Below are 22,282 nucleotides of genomic sequence, written 5' to 3' on the forward strand. Positions count from 1 at the left end.
AATGTGCTCGGAGTCCATTTGTGGGAAATGTGTTGACGGTCAGATGTCTGCCCTGCCCTGCCCATCTGTGGAGCTGCTGGTCCAGCTTCCACCGTGTCTAACGGGTGGGTGTCTGCCGATTGCAGGAAAAGCACATCTCCCATTGAAAGCCTGTAAGAGCCCAGCAAGCCCCGTTTCCATCTGCCAGGAAGCTGAGAGAACCCGCGCTGGTTAATCTTTATCCCACCCCAGTGGTCTGTGACAAAAGTGCACACAATAGTCTTGTTCACACACCTGAAGCTGTGCTACTAAGCATTAGTACCCTGGACAGGCCTGGTAGCAACTGCGGTGAGCCTATACTGATGGTGTTTTTAACCATGATGGACCTGTTAGTAGACAATGGGTTTGCACAGGCCGTGTTACACTGTCTATTGAACATAAGATAGGTTCCCAACAGCAAGAGGTCATTTTGCCATTTGGTAGTTGTACTGTTAGTAATTGAGCCAGGGATTCCATACAGTTTTTTCAAGAAAACAAGCCTGGGCATCGGCTTTGAGAGCATCATTGGGCGGCTTATTTCATAGTCCCACCACCCTTTGGATAAAAGTGTGCCTTCAGCCCTGATTAGTGTTATCCAGCAGTTTCTTGACATAAGCCAGGATATCAGCTTTGAGAGCAAGGCTGGGTAGACTGTTCCAGACTCCCACAAACCCCAATTGCATTGTTTAAGCTAACTGGTGGGGTGATTTAACAAAAACACACTAAACACTAAAAAAAACTAATATAAGCTGTCAGAAAGAAAATCACAATATCTTCGTTCTTAACTGATTTAAGATATAGCTGCAATTTCTCCATTTGTTCAAATTGATTATGCTAACAATTGGTATATTCTCTGAGGAGATAAACAAATGCATATGATTGTGGTATTCTATGAGTTCCCGTGAACTTCAGATGTTCCTTTGCTTTAACCATAATGAATTATGTTTCCACATTAGAGGTCTGCATGGGCAGACATTATTTATTCATCCATTTTTCTAGCTGTTGTATCCCATACAAGGTTCCAGGGGAGCCGGAGCCTTTCCTGGCAAGCCAAAGGGCACATGGCAGGATACAGCCCGGGCAGGACACCAGTCTATCATAGGGCACACACTTGTACCAGGGCCAGCTTTACCAGTATCCAATTAACCTACCCAATGTTTTTTGGACATTGAGAGGAAACTGGAGCACCCGGAGGACCCACATGAACACAGGTAAAACATGCGAACTCCACACCGACAGCACCCCAGGTCTGTAAGTTCACCCAGGGCCCTGGCGCTGCAAGGCAGCAATGCTGACCACAGCCCGGCCACGCCGTCCCACTCATTACCCTACATAATGGAAACCTGATACAAGGATTATTACTATGGAATATTTACTGGGGTATTTTACAAAATCCTGTATTGATAACCACTACTAAGCTTGGAAAATGAAAGTGCTAAAACATTCAGGGAAGCTATAAGGTGCGATGACTATCCTGCAAGTAAAGATGATTACAAGACAGAAGATCTCATTACTATCTTATTTCAAAGATTATCTGGAAATTGTGCTTTGAAGGCCGTTTCTTCCCTGATGGTGAAAAGTCAGTAGGTACTGTTATAAAACAAAATATATTTTGTTTTGTGCAGTATGTGTGCTGTGTTCATGATGGAATATCTAGAATACGACAGGAACAGGTACTGGCTACAACACACACTGAGCCCAGTTCAAGTTACACACACGGTGCTTTGACACTTTCGAAATCCTTTAATTCTCATGGGTCTTTCTAAAATTCTGACCATCAGTAAAAAAAAAAAATGTTTTTTTTGGGGGGGGACTACAGCTCAATGCACAGACTGGGTAACATTTCAATTTCAGTGCAAACTATTTTAGTAAGAAAGAATACAGCACACCTAAATATTTAACTTTCTTATTTCAAGTGCTAATGTTAAAGATCTATCATAGATCTAGATCTAATCTTCTTATAGTTGTGTGGTATATTTAACAATGCATTGCTATTTTGTACAGTATGTCACTGTGTTAACAAAGCTGCCATTATGGTTAATGAATAACCAATATTTTTGCCTGTTCTGATTAAATATTATTTACTAGATAGACTATTGTCAAATCTCTTGCCAAATGTGACCTTTTCTCTTTTAAAGCAAATCAGGTTAAAGAGAGACAATCCTGGTAGTCAATAATCTAAGATTACAGTTTGCGCATTGGTTACAATTTTGTGGAACAAAGCATGCAGTATCATCCCTGCAGTATTTAAAATATTTTCCAGTGCATTTTACATTCTTTCTACCTTTGAAATTCACATTAAAGAAAAAGAGATCATTACCTCTTAGTAATTACTCGACACTTTTTAATAAAACTCATGAGAACAGTTTGTTAGCTTATGTAAAGAATCAGATTTTAAAAATGCAATAAGAAAAACTACATTTATGAAATTCTTTTAACCATTCTCTTAACACAGGCTTATAGACAAAATATAGGTCACTGTAATGCTAAATGCTAAATGCTAAAAATTTACATACATTTTATTACAGTTTCATTGTGCTTTTAAAAGTCTCAAAAACATCAGTGTGGTTCTTCTTTTCCCATTCATGACATTCGTGGCTGCCAGGAGAAGATCTAATGTAGCAATGTGTCTTCTACAGTACACTATGAAACAATCTCCGTCAAGGGCAGATCCAGAAACCTGTTACAAATGGCTACAGTAACTACAGCTGGCCAGTATAGATTCATTTGTCAAGCGCATCTTTGTGACAAAAAGGTTTCATCGCAGTTCTAGATGTTACAAAAGATGATTTCAGTTCGGGGTGTAGAGAAATACAGCCGAATTGGATCTCTGGACATAACAAAAGGTTCTCAAGGGTGGGGTTCCCTGCCAGTGAGAGGATCTGTGTGAATACTGGAACTGGTTCGCTCGTCTTTACTAACGACGTCACTAATACTGGTAGCAGCAAAAACATCTTATCTGTTTATGCTGAAAGAAATGCTCCCATGCTTTCTGGATAGTGCTTGACCATGGTGGCACAACAGTGACACAAAACAGACAGGTTTAAAGCCCTGGACTGGCCAACCCATTCTCCAGCCTAAAATGCAGTTGAGGATAATTTACATGCTGAAATAAAAAAAAAAACTGAAAGTCAAACATCCCAAGAACTCAAAATGCCTGCAGCAAAGCATTTCACATGATTACCAAAGGCGTTTGGTGAATGCAGTGATGTGACAAACTTCAAGCAGTTATTACCTCAAAGGGATTTGCAATAGAATAGTTTTACACTCTGAAATTGACTGTGTCCCATTACCTATGTGCATGTGACAGCACTAGGTTAAATACGAAGCACATTCTGTGCAAAATGATCAGATATACGAATGGAATTACCCAAAACTAAAATACATATTATGTATGTTCATATTAATGTTAAGATAAGATAAGACCACTTTATTGGCGATACACAATTTCTTGTATGAGGAATTTGTCTTTTTTCGCATACCCCAACTTGCTCTCCATGAGACACACAGACAGGGAGAGAAGCTTGGGTTCAGAGCGCAGGGTCAGACATTTATAAGGCGCCCCTGGAGCAGTTGGGGTTAAGGGCCTTGCTCAGGGGCCCAACGGAGTAGGATTCTTCAGCTGGCCGCGGGATACGAACCGGCAACAGAGGCATTCCAGAGGCGCAGATCCTGAGCCACAGAGTCACCGCCCCATGTTATCGACACAAAGACTAATTTGTGAACTGTGAAGGAGTTGTTGCTTGTTTTGATTTTTTTAAGCATTTTGTAACAGCACCAACCATGTGTTACAGCCAAGTCCTCAGAGCTACAGCTCCTGACCCAGCCGGGGAGCGTCGAACACCAGCATCCTCTCACACAAGCGTCATCACGTCAGGCACTTCCTGTGCCACTTAGAGCTTGACTGGCCAGAAGCCAGGCTTGTGTGTTGAAGAGAGGACTGATATGCACATCACTGGCGAGGAGAATTCGACCCTGGGCATTACTGAATGAGAAGGGGCAAATGAACCCCACCCACTCTCATTTGTATCTCTTCTTATATTCCCAGTGTTGTAGAGCTACAGCGGACAGACAGTTTTCTGCTCTTCCACACCTCTGCCTTTTCTTTTTAATCTTCTCATGCATCTGCAAAACACAGCATTCAGATCTCCTGCACAAGCAGAGTTGTTCATTCAGTAATGGAAACAGATAAAATGCTGGGGAACAGCTAAGTCATGGTGACAACAGCATCGTTTTCAAAGATCTACTCTTTTCAAAGATGCAGTATATTCTAGTAATATTGGATTTCCAATACTTCAATACATCAAAGTTATTACAGCATGATGTGTCATGGAGCTGTTACACCGGGCCCAACAAGGGGTTGAGACGGGCTCAGTGAAAATTAGTCGATGAGACAAGATATAAGGCGATCAAGGAATTTATTTGGTGGCAGCACTGAAGAGGATCAACAGAGCTGAAACTGAGAAAACAGCTTAAGCAGTAGCTGCACAGCTGAATCAGGCGGAGGCTGGAGGCTGGAGGCTGATACTTTTGAGAACCTGAGACTGAGAAACTCATGCAGAGTTAGCAACTCAATGTCTGAGCCCTGAGGAATGATTCTTTAGGGCACTACAAGAGCAAATTCAGAATTCACCTTTTCTTGGACATTTAGGTATTGTATTCTATGTGTGTATACGTCAGGGGGCACTAAAATAAAAGATTCTGAAGTCTAAAAAGATAATATAGCTAGTGCCACTTAAGTTATGTACAGGACACTTCCACTGCTGTCTCAGGGTAAGTTAATTGCTTTTATGGTCTTGCTGTTGATGAAAGCAGCCTTCTTGAATCCAGCCTGAATGAAAAATGAAAGAGAAAAAGAAACATTCAATGCAAAACATCTGCCTAGAAATGCACTCCACTTGTGTCGAACTGAACCAAAGATCAATTCATGTTGAAACTAGAAAAGATTCTTCGCATACACACATCAAAAACATTTTTAAAACCCTGATTCATGGCTTACTAGAGTTTAGTAATTACATCTAGGCAAAATATTTAGTGTACATAGAAATGATAGAAGTGATGAAGAAACTGACCTACTTCCTTCACACACAATCACTTTTTATTGAAAAAGATGGTGCAAAAAAGACTATGTGGGCACCAGAAACAGGCACTCAAAATCCTGACAAAGTCAGCCCTTAGAAGGATTTCAGGACCAGCAGGGAAATATGGGTCTAAGAACACAAGTAGAAAGGAAGAGGGTGTTACTGACATTCTTGAGGTCCTTCAAGAAATGACTAGTCAAGTTTAGTCTTGACCTTTCAACTACAAGACATCCCACGCAAGATAATCTGAATGCCCTCCTCTTGCTTGTAGCTTTTCTTAAATGCTTGTACTCAGGACACGAATTCCCCTTCACGACGTACCTTTCTGTAGAAGTTGTGAAGCTCGGAGAGTCTCCACATGGCGTGAAGCAGGCTTGCGGCTGCTTTGGCCACTCTAGTAGGACCGTACCTGAAAGCAAGGGGCTCGGCGTTTGAAAATGCAATTTTACATCTTTAAATAATTTGTCTTGTGTGCAACACATTTTCTCAATAATAGACGGGTAGGAGAATCCAGGAGTCATAATTACAGTATTTATCACAACATAAAAAATTTAGATAGTAGTTGTAGTAGTAGTAGTTGTATCCATGAATCATTCAGCTATTAGACAGATTTAGTGTTTTCATTTGTTTTGTTTTTTGGCTAAGGGAGTTTTGAAATGCTGTCTGGTTGCCTGCATACATACTGTATATGCTCAGCTGTTTCAGTCAGTAGTGAAACAAGGACACGGGGTCACAACTGAAAACTTAAGGGACTTTATTTAGGCAAGAGAACAGGAAACTCTTTGCTCAAAGCGTTGTGGGTGTTGGAAACGTATTTCCCAGCCAGGTTGTTGAGGCCCAAACTCTAAACTGTTTCTGTTTAAGAAACAGCTGGAAGACATTTTAGATTCACTCAGCTACTAAACTACTAAACAAGCAAGATGTGCCACACAGCCCCCTTTCATTCACAGACCTTCCTTCTGTTCATATATACAGCGAAGTCATGATGGGTGATGGGGGGCCTGGCAATTGTGGAGCAATACATCCATGCAAAAACCCAGCGAGTCCTGGTTTTCAAGAGAGAAACCGAGAATAAAATAAACTGCTTTTCCCAAAACGCTCAGCACTCCTGAGATAGAAGGTCCCAGGAGGGCTCACCTGTGCTGCTGACATGGTATTTAAAAGAAGATTCTGTTCAATTTAGCTTTGAAATGTGACTGGCAGGACACCTGCACCAGCTCATTAACTGGGAAGGGTTTAGCGGAGCTCTGACAGAGCTAGTCTTTATTGCTTTACTGTTTCAGTTTCTCATCTTTTAGTATTGAAAGAAAAGCATGGCTTTATAGCATCTTTGAAGTCTGAGAGAAACAACAAATAAAGCTGGTTTTGGTTAATCCAGCTCTGTTAAAATTTTGTACTGTGACCCAGACATATGCTTAGTGGAGATGGAAGTCAGTAATGCTTAATAAGCAGTATTCTTCTTCTCATTTAATATTCTTTAATGAGCACCATTTCTACGGGAATCTCTATTGAACACTGAGTCATATTGCTACGATAGCTACGACTAACAATGCTGATAGGTCTATGTCTTGCTAGATACTATAGGTCCAAAAAGTAGCCTTTTATCTTCATGTATGTGAAGAGAGGAACACATGACAAAGAACACCAGTCAAAGAGTCAGTTTAATTTGACCGGTAAAAGTGATGGATCAGCTGCTCTAATTTGTTCACTCTGATCAACAGCATAGGAATCTGATGAGGAGGAGCTTGTGTTACAGTGTGATTGCAGACAGCGTAGTAAAGGCAAAAAAAGTTGAGAAAAAAAATAATCACCCATTGTCGCTGGTGCTGATGCTGATGATTTTATTCATCCCTTTATTGTTGACGATGCTGCGTGCGTTCTGGGTGTCATCCTGGACCAAGTTCATGAGGACGCTGCAAATGGACACGGTGGTTTCTGGGGGAACATCTGTGCTGGTGCCAGAACTGGGTAGAATCGTCAGGAGATCAGGCAATATCTGGTTTCCTGGAAGAGAAAGTAAAACATGAAAAGACAGCCAACATGCATGGTGAGGCCTGTGATACCTCTGATCTGGCCCGTGGTAAAAGCATGAAGTGGTATCAGGCTGCTGGAAAAGAAGTCTCCACTCTGGCTTATAAAGTGATAGTAGTAAACCAGTTCTACAAAAAAGTAACAAAGACCAAAACAAACTGAGTCTAACAAATGCAAGGTTAACTATGTTAACACTGTAACAGCCAGCGGATGCCATGCCCAGTATCACAAGAGGTCAAATCTGGGGTTCTCCCTCAAAGCCGCTGTCTTACCCATTTCCCTGTGCAGCTCGTGGTACCGGGACATGTTCCTCAGCAGGGACACGGCTGTCCTCTGCACACCGCGGTCCGCTGACTGAAGCATCTTCTGGATGTGCTGGAGGCCGCTTTCTTTCCGGACAATGGTGTGTGCGATGGAGTTCGACAGCTGCGTTAAGCAAATGTTGAGTTACTCATTTAGAACAGGGATCCTCAGGCCTTGCCTTGCCCTGGGTGTCCCCAGTTGTGGATATTTTATAAGTAACCACCACGTCAGCAATTTCTAAAAGTCCTGGGACATACAAGCTGCAACCAATCAAATTTGCAATTTGTTAAACTGTGTAATTGAGAGATCATCTGGGACTCAAGTCAGAATATCCTTCATTCTGCAAGGACCAAAGTTCCCTTCACTGAAAATATGACTTTGTTAATTGTCAAATTAATTGTTATGACTTAGTTGATCAATTACATTTAAAAAACAGATGATTCAAACTAAACTTCAGTGGATATAAGAAGTCTAGACACCCTTATTGAAATTGCAGGTATTTGTGATGTAAAGCCAGAAATCAAGATAAATCATGTCAGACATTTTTCCATCTTTAATGTGACCTTGCAACCAACAAAATTCAAGATAAAAACAAATAGATAATTATTAGGAAAAATAATTGAAATTAAAAAACCTACAACAGCCTGGTTGCATAAGTTTTCAAACCCTTTTATAATGGAGAATGTAGCTGTGCTCAGAGTTAGCCAATCACATTCAAAATCATGTCCAAAGGTAGCATACACCTGTCATCAATGAAACCGATTCTGTTTAACCCCAAATAAAAATCAGCGTTTCCTGTAGGATTTCCTTGAAACTTCCATGGTTGCATCCTACTGGGATAGCCATGGTCCAAAAGGAGCTGACAAAACATCTACGGGCTCTAATTGTTGAAAGGTTCCGATCAGGAGAGGGGTATAAAACAATATCAAAGGCACTGAATGTACCATGGAGCACTGTAAAGACTATCATCAATAAGTGGAGAAAATGTGGCACCACCGGGACATGGACAAGATCAGGACAACCCTCCAAAGTTGATGACAGAACAAGGAGAAAATTTATCAGGGAGGCTACCAAGAAGCCTTCAGCAACATTAAAGGAGCTGCAGGAATTTCTGGCAGGTATTAGTCACTCCTTGCATGACAATCTCCCGTATTCTGCACACGTCTGGGCTATGGGGTAGGGTGGCAAGACAGAAACCATTTCTCACAATAAAGAACATCCAAACTCATCTAAATTTTGCAAAAAAATACATTCAATCACCCGAAAACATGTGGGAAAATGTCTTATGGTCTGATGACAAAGGGTGAACTTTTTGGCCTTAATTCTAAAAGATATGTTTGGTGCAAAGACAACACAGCTCATCATCCAAAGAACACCATACCTACTGTGAAGCATGATGGTGGAAGCATAATGCTTTGGGGCTGCTTCTCTTCAGCTGGGACAGGGGCTCTAGTCAAGATAGATGGGATAATGACTAGCTCCAAATATCAAGATATTTTGGCACAAAACCTGCTGGCCTCCGTCAGAAAGCTGAAGATGAAGAGGAATTTCACCTTCCAACATGACCCAAAACACACATCCAAGTCAACCAAGGAATGGCTTCAGAAAAGGGAGATCAAAGTCTTGGAATGGCCCAGTCAGAGGCCAGACCACAATCCCATGGAAAACCTGTGGAATGACCTAAAGAGGGCTGTGCACTGGAGATCCCCTGGCAATATGAATTTCTGCAATTTCCCTCACGGGATCAATAAAGTATCTATCTATGAAGGAGCTTGACCTTTTTTGCAAGGAAGAGTGGGATAAATTTGCAAAGTCCAGGTGTGCAAAGTTGATAGAGACTTATTCACAAAGACTTACTGCTGTAACAAATGCAAAAGGTGCTTCCACAAAGTATTAGTTGGGGGGTGCACCCAAGGTGTTGTAGGTTTTTTAATTTCAATTATTTTTCCTAATAATTATCTATTTGTTTTTCTCTTAAATTTTGTTGGTTGAAAGGCAACATTAAAGATGGAAAATGTCTGACATGATTTATCTATTTTCTGGCTTTACATCACAAGAACCTGCAATTTCAATAAGGGTGTGTAGACTTTTTATATCCACTGTATAAGATTAATAAGACTGGAGGCTCTCGGTTTACTAGTTATTTGATGACACTGAAACAGACCGGAAATAAAGAACAACAACCTCTCCCCAAGCCTGTGGTCTTGTATAGGAGCTCAGTTGCTTAGAAAAACTTTCTTAGTAAAACAGCACTATCACATACCATTTGAAGACTGCACATTTAACTCGATTCCATAGTCAACTTGGACATCACCAAAAACTATCTGGGGTATGAGCTTTTCTTAGGCCCTAAGCAAGGTTGGGTATTTTTTTCTTCGGTCTGTGTTTTCTGCTGCTGTGAAATCATCTTTAAATTTCCAGAAAGTGTATCTTTTATATTAGACCATTTTTCCCCATATTGGCTGAAATTGAAAATGTTCCCTAATGTAATGAAATTTCTGAGAAACGAAAATGAAAACTAACCAACAAGCATAATCAATTATAATTCAGTCTTATTTTTATGCATTATTTTCAATGTTTTGGACATCTTAAAACAACTGTGAACCTGCACAGAGACATTACGGGAGTAGGAAACATAAAACTGAACAAACTCATAGAAGAATATTTCATGACCATTAACAGAGTTAAGCTGCAAGTTAAGCAGCTTCAGTGGAGATACATAAGAATAAAAAGGACTGAATGAAGATAGCAGCACTGTCTGAACTACATTTCCCAGGTAGGTCTGTGGGCAAATGAGTAGCTGCTGGGCATTCGTCTTCTGGAGTTCAGAGAGTAGATCCTCTGTGAAGTCCTACCAGAGGGAAAGGGACAGACTAAGAAACAGCGAGTCTTGAGATGTTGAAAGTTTTGTGAAGAGTATTGCAGAAAGATTTGGATTTGTCTGGAAGACGTTTGTGACGAGTCTCAGAGAGAGACCAAAATACTGTGTTTGTTTTGAAGCCAATACGCAGCTTAGCTGCCCTGCGAGTTAGGCAGGGAATGAAGAATTGAGCTGGTAGCTCAAGGGGAGCTTAGGCTTTTGTTTTGTTTTGGGGTTTGCCTAATTCCTGCACTGTAAATAAAGAGCACGATTTCTGAACAGCTGTGTGTTGGTGTGTCTGTTGTTCTGGACCCGCCTATTTGAAAAGATCCCTTTACAACTTGCCCATGGGAGGACAAATGACATTCTATGACTCATGATCCTTTCCCAGTATAACAATGCGTTTGCGTGAAGGACAACAGAAGCTTCAGCAGGGGGGCATCGCTGTTACGCGGGGTGATTCTATCTATTTACCAAGCTGTTCCCCGCAGTGAGGTTCTGCAGAGACCCGATGGAGGCCTCCTGAGTGAACTTCCTTGTGCTCTTGGCGATCAGTGACAGGTACATCCTGATGGTGATGGGGCTCCATAGCCACTCCACTCCTCGTGGGTTGCTCTTCTCTTCTGGGAAGGGTACTCTGCTTTCTGGGGCCTAGAAATGATAATAATAAACTTTATTTTATATAGGAACAAGTAATAGGTTTATTCCATGCTGAAAAAAGAAGAATACAACGTTTCGGCCGTGGAGCCTTCTTCAGGTTATTTTATATAGCACCATTAAAAGTGTCTTCAAAAAGCACTTTACAGAACACAAAAATACACAGTGAGAGGATATAGTAGGATGGGGGATTGGATATTACATTAGGAAAGCAAAGGATTAGACAAAGGCTCAGTTCCATACAAGCCCGTCTAAAGAAGAAAGTGTTGTCTAGATATGAAAGAGCTCGGGGAAGGTGACTCTTTGATATCCTTGCGGAGAGAGTTCCAGAGCTCTGGGGCGCAGCAGGAAAAGACCCAGTCACCCACAGAGTGTAGACGGGCTTGGTGGACAGACAGGAGACCAGAATTAGAAGAGCGAAGGTTGCGAGGTGGGGAGTAGTAGCTCAGACGGGTACTGAGGTGCCAAGCCATGCAGAGTCTTATAGGTGAGCTTGAGGATTTTGAAGTCGACGTGAAACCTGATTGGAAGAAAATGAAATGAAATAAGAAAAACAAAATAGGAAAAACCGCCTTCAGTGTGAATGCAAAGCTAGGCTGAATCTCAACAAGTGCATGTTCAGTTTAAAGAGTTACCACTGCAGAACCTATAAAAAAGAGTTTGCACTGAAAGACTGAGTGAAAGGCCATGTGGACAATTCTGGACAGCTCTAAGCCTTTAACAACCTTTTATTAAATACCTCTCAATGTAGACCTTACAGAACTGACAATACAGTGTTTTCTGGAGCAATGATGACCTTTATTAACCAGCTATCGCCATGCATGAAGTAAACGTCTTAAGTGAGAAATAGGTTGCTTTTGACCAATTATTTTAGTAATAACAATCCATTTTCCTCTTTTGCCTGCAATGTCTAAACTGCATTAGATCCACCCACGTCATCAGTTTCAATAACGTACTTCGTTAGGCTTTGTACTTCGAGACCCAAAACAGCCAGGTGTACTGTTTGGTGCCGCCAGGTTCTGTCTTGACTCGTGGATCTCCTTGATGTATTTCTGGGGCAGTTCAGCTTCCATCTGGTAGCAGAGGTTGTGAAGTATACACACACAATTCTCTGTGGACTGCAGAACACAGTGAAGTGAGACACCGTGAGCACACGCCTCAGACACAGAAGAATATTGATAGGCTGAGCTTCTTTAATAAATAAAAAGGGCAAATAATTTATGTTAGGTACAATATGCCTCTAAACATAATATGCTACCAACGTTTTCACATCCATTAAAACTGTACTGTGCATCTTCTCAAAATACATTCTTACAGTAAATACACACAGACAAACACTCTCTTAATGTGAAATTGATGTGGAAGTATTTCAGAACTCACTGGAGGAAGAGGACTGTTTCACTCATTATTCCCCGTTCAATATTTTGGTATTAAAGAGCCTCATTTTGAAACCAATTTTCATTCTACTGATATATAAGGCAGGCAATCTCATAAGCTGTACAACGTTAGCGATTAGTTACATTATCTGTCCAACAATTAGTACTTATGAAAAAGATTTCAATGACCAGGATGTGATGCCGCACAGGGATGTGCCTTGTAAGTTGTGGCTTTTCCTGCAGTTTGTATCGGTCTATTTCAAAGCTTCCCAGGATCAGCTGGTCATCCTGCTCCAGACTGTATAAATTGAGCGCCGAGCAGTGAAGAAGGTGGTGTTGGTGAGGGGGTGAATCCACTGAGGATCTCAGATTGCCCAGCACAGACTGCATCAGCCCGTCTGAAGGTTTGCAGCTCATTATAGTTTTTCTCATCTTTGGCTGAAAGGGTAGCACTACTGCCAACTTATTCTTCCCTAGCTCTGGGTGGAGGGCCACTCTTTTGCTATTAATTTCCTCTCCAGCTTAGGCTGAAGGGTAGTGTCATAGCTCACTATTTTTCCAGTAGTCCTGTGGGTAGGGCTGTGATTTATCCTTATTTTTACCACAAGACAAGACTCGAAAAATAAAAGCCTTATTTTGTCTATTTTATATCTTGTGTGAAGGGTGTGTCTTGGGGTTCTGGCTATGGCGGCCTACCCCCATGCGGCATCACAGGTATCTGTGGCGAGTCCAGGCCTCCGACATCTATCAAATGAGGTGCTGTTCAAGCCGCAGACCTCCGATCTGGATGGAGGGTTTTATTAGATGAGTCACTCATGCTAAGATATGCGCCTTTTAATGAGCACGATCACCATGTGGCTGATGATGATAATGAGATATTCATTATTCCCAGGCCAAAAGATAAAAACTTTTATCTCAAATGTTCTCAGTTTTGTAATGAAACAGAAAATTCTACAGCCATTGAAAGAAATGCTATAAGCACTCAGATTGTTTACCTTGTCATCTGGTTTATAGTCGGCAATGGTTCCCCGGACATAATGCACAAGTGAGTCAATGAAAGAGTCGCAGGATCTCATTGCCTTCCGTCCCTCCGGGCCTCCTGAACTAATATTCCTAGGAATCGAATAAACATTCACAAATTATTTTATTGTTTTGTTTAGCAGTGAAAAGGACAACTCGTAACAATGTGCTCCTTTTTGTCCTTTTAGTAGAACATAAAATAGTAATGCTTCGTTATATACAAGGTTGAATGGCCTTCTTTTGTTTGTAACCATTCTTATTTCCTCACTGGATCCATTATTACAGCTGAAAATACGATGAGTTTGAACTGCGACCAGGTGGAGAAGATCGGCACTGTACTGTTTTCAGGCGGAAGTGTCTTATACAGCACGTTCTTTGTGCGGATTTCTGTTACAACACCAGTACCGTTTGTCAGGCTGGAACACGTGACAGCTCTTCAGGCCACAGTACTTATTTAATGACTGAAAGAACTAAAGGTTAGTACGATCACAATTATAGCAAAACCAGAAAATGAAACAGTGAAATTCTCTGAAATACAATGCATTAAAAATACCCTTCTTTTAGCTTTTATGTATGTATTACCACACTTAAGAAAGATACGGAACTGCTCTGTAAATTATGGAACAAGGAAGGACCTTTTGCATGCAAAAGAATTGGGGAATTAAACAATCATTATATGCATAAAGTAATTTCACAAACATTTACTGCACTAAAGAAAACACTACAGAAAAGTTCTTTGAATGGACTGTTGAGGAGTGTTTTCCCTTCCTCTTGCTTAGGGAAAAAAAGCAGATAGAATTTAATCTGTTAATCCAATTTAAAGTAGAGGCATTCAATCTGTTAAAAAACCTCTAGCTCTAAACTCTTTATTTGGGCTTCAGCAGATGATACTGTGCCAAAAGCGATGGTTCAGATAAACAAATGTATTCATTTATGATAATTTAGAAAAATCAGGCAGTTTTCTAAATTTAGAGATTTAGTTTAGAGATGGGGATTATTAGGAGACCGGTAAAGTCCAGGGGAAACTTTGACCAGAACACCAGGGTTAAAAACCTTATTTTTTTTAGAAAAGCTCTGTGATTTTCAGCCTCCCAAGAGGTTTCCCATCCAGGTACTGGCCAGGCTCACTCCTGCTGAGCTTCAGAGAGCTGCCAGTTGTGAGTTGCATGGTGATACAGGTGCTGGCAATGTTTGTCAATGTGTTGTATTAAGGTTTACCATCTCGTATTTAAATGATTATGTATTTACTATGACTGCTGCTGTTTGCATTAAATGTCATCTGCTCGGTGTTTTCCCTGAATTGGAATCTGTATGAATCATTTTGAATTTCCTTTGCTTTTCTGGTAATCCACCTATTTTGAAATCATCTGCAGATTTGAACAGATTAATAACTATATACAAATCTAGGTTATTAACACGAATTTAAAAAAAGCAGTAGTGCAGTGGTACCCCACTAATTGACACCTCAAATTATTACAAATTTATCTGTATTTAGTTTTTGATCTATATACCAGATTCTAAATCTAAAGACATGCACTGCCTGCTTTCTGCCTGCAAACCTAGTCTTTTATGAGAAATTGATAAAAAGTCTCTGTATTCATTAAAGAAACAAATTAGATATACTGGACACATGAATTTCAGAATCGTCCCAAATTCTGATGTGCTTATCGATCGGAATATTCCATTTAAATAATAGAGATCATAATCCAGATTTTTAAATATATTAGTATACTGTATGTACTGTATACTATTTTTATACTACTATACTATGCTAATATATTAAAAACTATACATCACGTAATATATATGCTTATATAATAAAAACTTTATTATACACAACATGTTAGAATTGTGATGAACTTAGTCTCCGTAAAAAAGTGAATCGGCTAAATCAATTACATAAGCAAAACGTCTTGTGCGTTACCCAGTGGGCTCAGGACCGGCCGAACGAGTTACATTACTGCCGTGTACAAAACTTCTGCAGAGAACCACTGAGTCACAGGAGGAAGAGGAAGCAAAGCTATCCTCTGCAAAGGCAGTGGAATTATTACACAGGTGTAAAATGAAAATGGGCTCGGTATGTATGTAGCCCTGGTAGTTAATTGTCTTTGACTTTCTGAGAAATACAAATTAATTATCACTTCCAGAATTTTAGAATTAGAGAAGCATCAGCATATGCTTGCTGCGAAGAGACAAGTAAAGCTGAATTCCACACTGAAAGTAGAACGAATAAACACATTTCAGCTGGCTTCTGCGGAAACTGACCCTGGTGAGCGTGTGTGTTTGTGTCTGAGTGTCTGTGCTGTGATGGACTGGCGTACTGTCCAGGGAGTATCCCGCCTTGCGCCCGTTACTTGCTGGGACAGCCTCCGGCTCCCCAGTGACCCTTTACTGGATAAAGCAGTTAGAAAACTGATGAATGGATGTGTATTAACAAAATACACAGTGTATGTACAACTTCTCTTGAATTGATAGGATACCATCAGGCCACCATCTGATTTGTTTGAGGTGATTCTACCTAAGTTTCAACTAAGTACCTGCAAAACTTCTGTAACTTCTAATTAAATATTAATTACAGAACTCAGGTTAACATCTGAAGAAGATATTCATTTAGCCTATCACTCATTGTCTTTTAATTGTCTAAACAGTCTCTCATCCTTTCTTTAAAGAAATATCCTTTATTTCAGCCTCCATTGTAGAATCACCCGTAAGTCAATCAGACAATCCAAAGTACTGTATTAAAACCTAATTTATAATGAATTATTAAGACTTGCAAGGTCTTCATTTGGACAGGTTGCCTGGCAACTGCACCTCACGATAAAGCTGTTTTTAAAGAGCTGGGGAAGCTGGGCTTTCTGCCAGGTTGCCATACAGATTACAGCTCTACCAGGGCTTAGTCACTGCTCAGTCAGACAAGGATCAGAGGTGTGTCGCTGTGAAAACTGAGAAAGTGCAAACAGTGCAGCTGTGTGTCTGAACTGATCTGGCACCTGCTGACACTTTGGCAAAAACGTGAACAGGCAGAGTGGAAGGCTATTAAAGATGGGCCAATTGAAAAGAGCCACACACAGGATGTTCATCTTTACCACCAAAAGTTCTCCTGACTGCCTATGAAAAAACAAGAAGTGTGGTTACTTTCAAATACTGAATTAAATGGCCACTGAGGAAAAACAGGTCTTCGTGTGAACTTGTGAGAACTGACATGCCAGCACAGTGCTGCACAGTGACAGTTTCGCTCTTGAACAAAACAGCTTTGCCTCTGCCCTAGCGTTCGCAGCAGAAGTGAAACTTTGGTTTTTGGCTTTTTGTAGCGTCCCTGTCCTGAAACATCATTGGAAAACAAAGGCTTGGAATTGGATTGGGTTACTACTTATGGTTCGGGGTCAAATTACGCCTTGTTGAAAGGCTATAGCTGATGCATATTTGTTTAATGTTCTTTTATGTTGTCCTGTATATTTATTTAAGTTTTAAGTGGCTGCAACAGCCAAGCAACTTTTAAAATAGTTGTATGCCTTTATTTTGCACACATGAACAGCAGACTATATTAGGAAAAATCTTATGTCACATACATACTGTACACCTGAGAATAAAGGGCTTTTCATATCTTATTTGCAAATTTCTAAACTTAAAATATGGATTTAGTATTTACAATAGATAGCATACATAGCTTAAAACAAGTGAGTCACATTTTATTGAATGATTTATAAAGGAAAGATATATTTAAAATCAAATATTTATCAACAAAAAAAAAACATCCCATGCTGGGAAAAATCACTTCTTAAACATTTTTAAAAGTGAAGGTATCAAAGTTACTGTTTGTAAACAGATAACATGTGCCATGATCTGCCCTCCCATAAAACTCGGATTCTCTTTCTGGAGACAGGAAAGAATTGTTAAGCTGTAATTAATTTACCAAAGCAATAATCTGGTTAAGAGTCGGTAAATTTTTAACAAAGTTAAACAAAAGCCTTTTGTGTCATAGGTGGAATAAAAATTGTGGGGGAGTGGGATATGAGTCTGGAACAAACAACTCAGCCATGTTGTTGAAGCCGAAGCCCTGACTTCTTCCAAGAAACACCTGGATGAGGTCCTGGGATCACGTAGTAACTAGTAACCAAATGGACTAGATGGACTCGACGACCTCCTCTCACTATTTATTTAAAAGCCCTTTTCCATTTTGCATACTGACATAAAAAGACCTTTGAAATGATATCCCAATTCACCCCCAGGTGTCAAAACCATCACATCTGTGGCTGTATCGATTCCACTTTCATTTGTACAGCATTTACGGTCAGAAATTCAACATCATGGGTGTGCCTTGATATTTGTATTACAAATGTGGCATTTACAAAAAGCATTTTCAAACTATTCTGTATTTTTTAAATACTGCCTTGTTAATCTATTTGGTCAAATCAGGTGAACCAGATTTTATTTGGATTTTATTACAAAATCCAAGCAGAACGCATAAAACTCCAACCTGCCACCATCATTGAGGGCTGGAATTCCCACATCTACGAACAAAACTGTAAATTTGTAGATTTGACTTAAAAACAGCTGGAGAAAAAGCTGTGCTCGAATGACACATCTATGATCACATTAAAGTTAATCAATAGGGTGCTTCTTTCACCTTCTAAAGCTAGAAAGGGCATAGAGCAAACAGCGCTGGGCAAACCTTTTTTCACCTTTTCTGCTGTGCTGAAGAAAACACTTTAAAATATCAAAGAAGAGAAGACCTTAGAGAATTAAACTTATTATACACAAGCTTGCAAGGCTCATCTTGACAGTGGACAATGCAAGACAGACATACGGTTACAAAGGAGAAGTCGGCCTTTTCAGTCTGGAATTAACCTCTACTGATGCCTTTGCAGCTGACGCTGCACACAGCTATACAAACATCTTCTACAGATGGTTGACACCTCTATTAAGAGTCAGCAAAAAGGACTGGAACATAGTTCATGGAACAGGAGCACAGTTACCACCTGAAAGCAGGGAAATGCTAATCCTGAAGAAAGAAAAAAGCAAATGAGTGCTTGTATTCATACAACCCTAAAGGCAAACTGCAAGACCAGATAACATTAGGATTTACTTTTGTTCCCATAGCACACTCTCTTTTCAAAGTCTACATTACATGAACGAATATAATACTAATTTGATTTTCTATTGCAATCGTCTGCCTCTGCCTCCCACTGTGCTATTTGATTTAGGGTTTACTGGCTCTCTCAGCTGCCTTCTGACATGCTAACTGATTCTCCATTACGAAGTGTTCAGATGATTTACCGCTGCAGATTACCTGCTTAAAACTATCTTATGAGTTGGACACTGCTGTACTAATTAAATTACTTTGGTATCAATTCAAAGCAAAGATGTCAGCAGAGATACATACATGATGCACAAATCCTGATTTTAGAAATGGTCTGCATTTTAAATCAAACGCCTTTCTAATTCCTTAGTTTCATATGCAAAGACCTCATCTTCAAAGATGCCGTACCAACTTTCAAAGCAAAAACGCAAATGAAGAAAAGCCGCCGCTCTTGCCCTGCTCCCCCCGCCACGGCCCGCTCTGAGCCTTCAGCCCCTCCTCTGCTCCACCCCTTGTAACCACTTGCTCCCCGAGTTCCCATGTCCAGGTCTTGCCACATTCCAGTCGCTCTCTGTATCTGCCAGTTGGCTTTGAGTAAACAGGAAATGAAATCCTCTCTTGCCTCCCGTCTTGCTCCAGACATTCTCACTCTAACCGAAACCCAGGTCAATCCCGACAGCTCTACCACCCCCACAGCACACAGCTGGATTCCTCTCTCCCTCTATGCCTCTCTCCCACTTATCTCTTTTGACTTTCATGCCATTGAATATCTTCCCCTGCTCGGCCTCTTATCACTGTTCTCTACCTCCCACCAGGTGCTCTCACTGCTTTTAGCGAACAGTTGGATTTTCTCCTTTCCTCCCTCCCTGTTCTCTACCTCAGTGATCTTGGCGACTTCAAACATTTGCCTTCTAACTGTGACCCCTCGACTACGCTACTTTCTGACTTGCACTCCTTTATCTTCTCCAAGAGCCTCTGAGTTCCCTCTGTCTCCTGTTCCCATTACATTTCTGCTCTGCACCCCTGCTGCTTCTTCCCCAGCAATACTGGCCTGTAGAAAATGAAATTCAACATTGTTTAGGCAAATTGATCCATGCTGGATATAAGAACGTACACTATACATACCGTATGGGTGCTACAGAGCTAAAGGAAGCTACACATGATGATCAGAGTGTTGATGGAGACCTTTTTCTAGGTCCTCATTAAGACAATGTAGGGAAGCAATAAAAAAAGCAAACAGAATGCTTAGGTACACAGCAGAAAGTGTGGAATTTAAATACAGGGAAGCTTAAGCTCTGCAATACACTAGTACAACCTCATCTAGAATACCGTGCATTCAGTTTTTCCCCACCATACCACACAAAAAGATATGATAATGATAATCTTAGAAGGAATTCAAAAAATATCAACAAAAATTATTCCTAGCCTCAGGGGACTGTTGTATACAGTCAGGTTGAGGGAGATAAAACTCTTCAGTCTTGAACAGATAAACAGGCATAAAAATTCTAAGGGGAATATTCATCCCAGAGGACTATTTCAAGTACATTGGGTCACTCTTGGAAACTTCATTCAGGACAGGGAATTCATTCAGGGCAGAGAATAGGAAACACTTCTTCTCTCAAAAAGTCTCGAACAGGCTTCCTAGTATGGTGGTTGAGGCCTAGACTCATCAAATGAACAAGAAGGCGTAACAATACGGGTTTTTGGGAGGAGCCAAGGCAAATACACAGGTAAAAGTCAACAACTGGAGGTACTGGTGTGAGGTCAGCAAAAAGACAGAAAAGGAAAAAGAAAAAACACACTTCTTGGAACAGCAGCATCCAGACTGGAAAATAAAGAGCGAGGCCAAAAGAAACTCAGCCTGCCCCGGTCAACTCTCACAGCGGGACTGGAGAGGAGAAAAATACGGCCTTAAGGGTCTCTCCACAACCCCCTCTGGGACTGTTGCTCTTATGTCTCCCCTTGCGGGGGTTCAGGACTAGAGTCCTGCTAGCTGGTCCCTCCAGGGATGTGTTCAGTGTGATCTTAAACAGTTAATCCAAAGATGTGGCTCATTCAAAATTAACCACCTCTGCTGTGGTTGTCAAGGCAACAAGTCGCCCTTAGACAAGGGCTCTGCCTCCACACTGAACACCCACCGCGAAATGCCACAAAGGGACGAATAATTTCTAGAGCTTTCTGTATTATTGGCAGGGTCTGCTGCTTCCTCACTATCCTGTCTGCATGTCTAGCTCAGGCCCTGGTCTCCTGCCTGGACATTAGCAGCTCCTGCCTGCTGAACTGCCTGCCAGTGCTGCTCTTCTTGTCCAGCTCAGAGGAATTCTGCCGCCCTCCTGGTCCCTCCTCCACCTCCTTTCACTCCACACCACACTGTTACTCCAGTCCCTCCTCTGGCTCCCTACAGCTGCACACATCGGCTCTGCAAAACTCCTTTCTCCAGGCCCTCTTCTGTCCTGATTCCCCCTGCTGCCCTCTCCACTCCTCCTCTCTGATTCCCTGCCTCCAGGACCAGTTCAGTCTCATTGCTGGAATGAACAAGCTGTAGAAATCAGAAATGCTCAGACCCTCCTCGGGACTCATCTGTCCACACAGCAGATCTCTCGGACACGGCTGCGATCTTTCCCTCTGCTGTCCTGTAATCAATTACTCTTTAACTACAGGTGGTGTACTGATAGATGGACATTGTTTTCTTACTGCACTGCAATGGCTCTGCACTTCTAAAATCTGCCTCACTGTTTACTCTTGTCACTTGTATTTATGCGTTTTTTTAAATAATACTTGTATTACTATACAATGTGTCACTAATACCTTTTACAGTTCTGTGTAATAAAATACTTAATGTATATTCATTCATGTATATATTCATGTATATTATAGCCTGCTTATGTATAAGATAAGATAAGACTTTATTGATCCCGAAGGGAAATTGATGTGTTACAGCAGTCCAGCCCAAGACAAGCAAAAACAGACATCAGAATAGACGAACAATTATACAAAATAAATATAAAATAAATAAATAAAAATAAATACATAGGTGTGTGCAAAATATGATGATCATAGTCACTGTAAAAACTATAAAATATGTGCAAAATGTGCATAGGTTTATACAAAATGTGTGCAAAATGTGCATAGGTTTATACAGATTGATTGTCCAAAAAGTACAATGGAGCAACATGCTGTCCATAGACGAGCAAATAGTCCTAGCCTAGGGCAGCGTTATACACCCTGACAGCCGCCGGGAGGAAAGACCTGCGGAAACGTTCCCTTGAACACCAATGACTGTATATTCAGTACAGTCAGAAATGGACTAAATTGCTCACTAAACATTTCTCAATGCAGGAAGGTAAATAAAAGAGTTTTATTTTAATGCTAAAATAAACCTGACAGTTAGCCAGGTTGAATATTTTAATGCTAAACCTCCTGCATAAAAAAGCTGATTCGTTTACCAAAGACACAAATAATAAAAACTGAATGTTTTAAATCATTAAATATAAAATACCTTAAGAACACCTACCATATTTGTCTAGCTAAAAAGATCATTTGGTTTATTGTTTAATTGACCACTGCAAAAAAACACGGAAAGACACCAGGGTCTCCAGGAATTAATTTAAGACAACCATGTTCTGAATTAAAATGTACTAAATTTCTAAAAATTCTCATTCTCTGAACAAAAAGAGTTTTCAAGGGCCTCATTGCCAAACATGGCTATAAAGACTTGCATTATTTCCAAAGAACCAGAGATTTATTTTTCCTTTTTTCTTCTGTTTGAACACTGGAATGTAGAAAAAGGCAGTGAAATTAGAGGCTTTTAGGTCCAGCTAGATTCCTCGGCCATGGGGTTATCTAAGGTCATCGC

At 40.6% G+C, this 22,282-nt stretch overlaps 1 protein-coding gene across 2 annotated transcripts in view; it reads right to left on the minus strand.

The window, feature by feature from the left end:
* Positions 1 to 4,422: 4,422 nt before the first annotated feature.
* pkp2 (plakophilin 2) overlaps positions 4,423 to 22,282 on the minus strand; it is a 31,423-nt gene continuing 13,563 nt past the window's right edge. Inside the window, exons 7-13 of one of the 2 annotated variants that reach the window (XM_088923184.1) lie at positions 13,322 to 13,439; positions 11,907 to 12,068; positions 10,768 to 10,944; positions 7,403 to 7,556; positions 6,911 to 7,103; positions 5,421 to 5,508; positions 4,423 to 4,849 (exon numbers count right to left, since the gene is read on the minus strand). In XM_088923184.1, coding sequence (XP_088779310.1) covers positions 4,787 to 4,849; positions 5,421 to 5,508; positions 6,911 to 7,103; positions 7,403 to 7,556; positions 10,768 to 10,944; positions 11,907 to 12,068; positions 13,322 to 13,439 — 955 coding nt within the window. In that variant the 3' untranslated portion in view covers positions 4,423 to 4,786. Of the gene's footprint in view, positions 4,850 to 5,420; positions 5,509 to 5,722; positions 6,146 to 6,910; positions 7,104 to 7,402; positions 7,557 to 10,767; positions 10,945 to 11,906; positions 12,069 to 13,321; positions 13,440 to 22,282 lie in introns of those variants that run through there. The other variant, XM_088923185.1, reaches the window with a different exon arrangement.

Source organism: Atractosteus spatula, chromosome 8 (genome assembly GCF_055471065.1).
Source record: "Atractosteus spatula isolate fAtrSpa1 chromosome 8, fAtrSpa1.hap1, whole genome shotgun sequence".
NCBI classification, from domain to species: Eukaryota; Metazoa; Chordata; class Actinopteri; order Semionotiformes; family Lepisosteidae; genus Atractosteus; species Atractosteus spatula.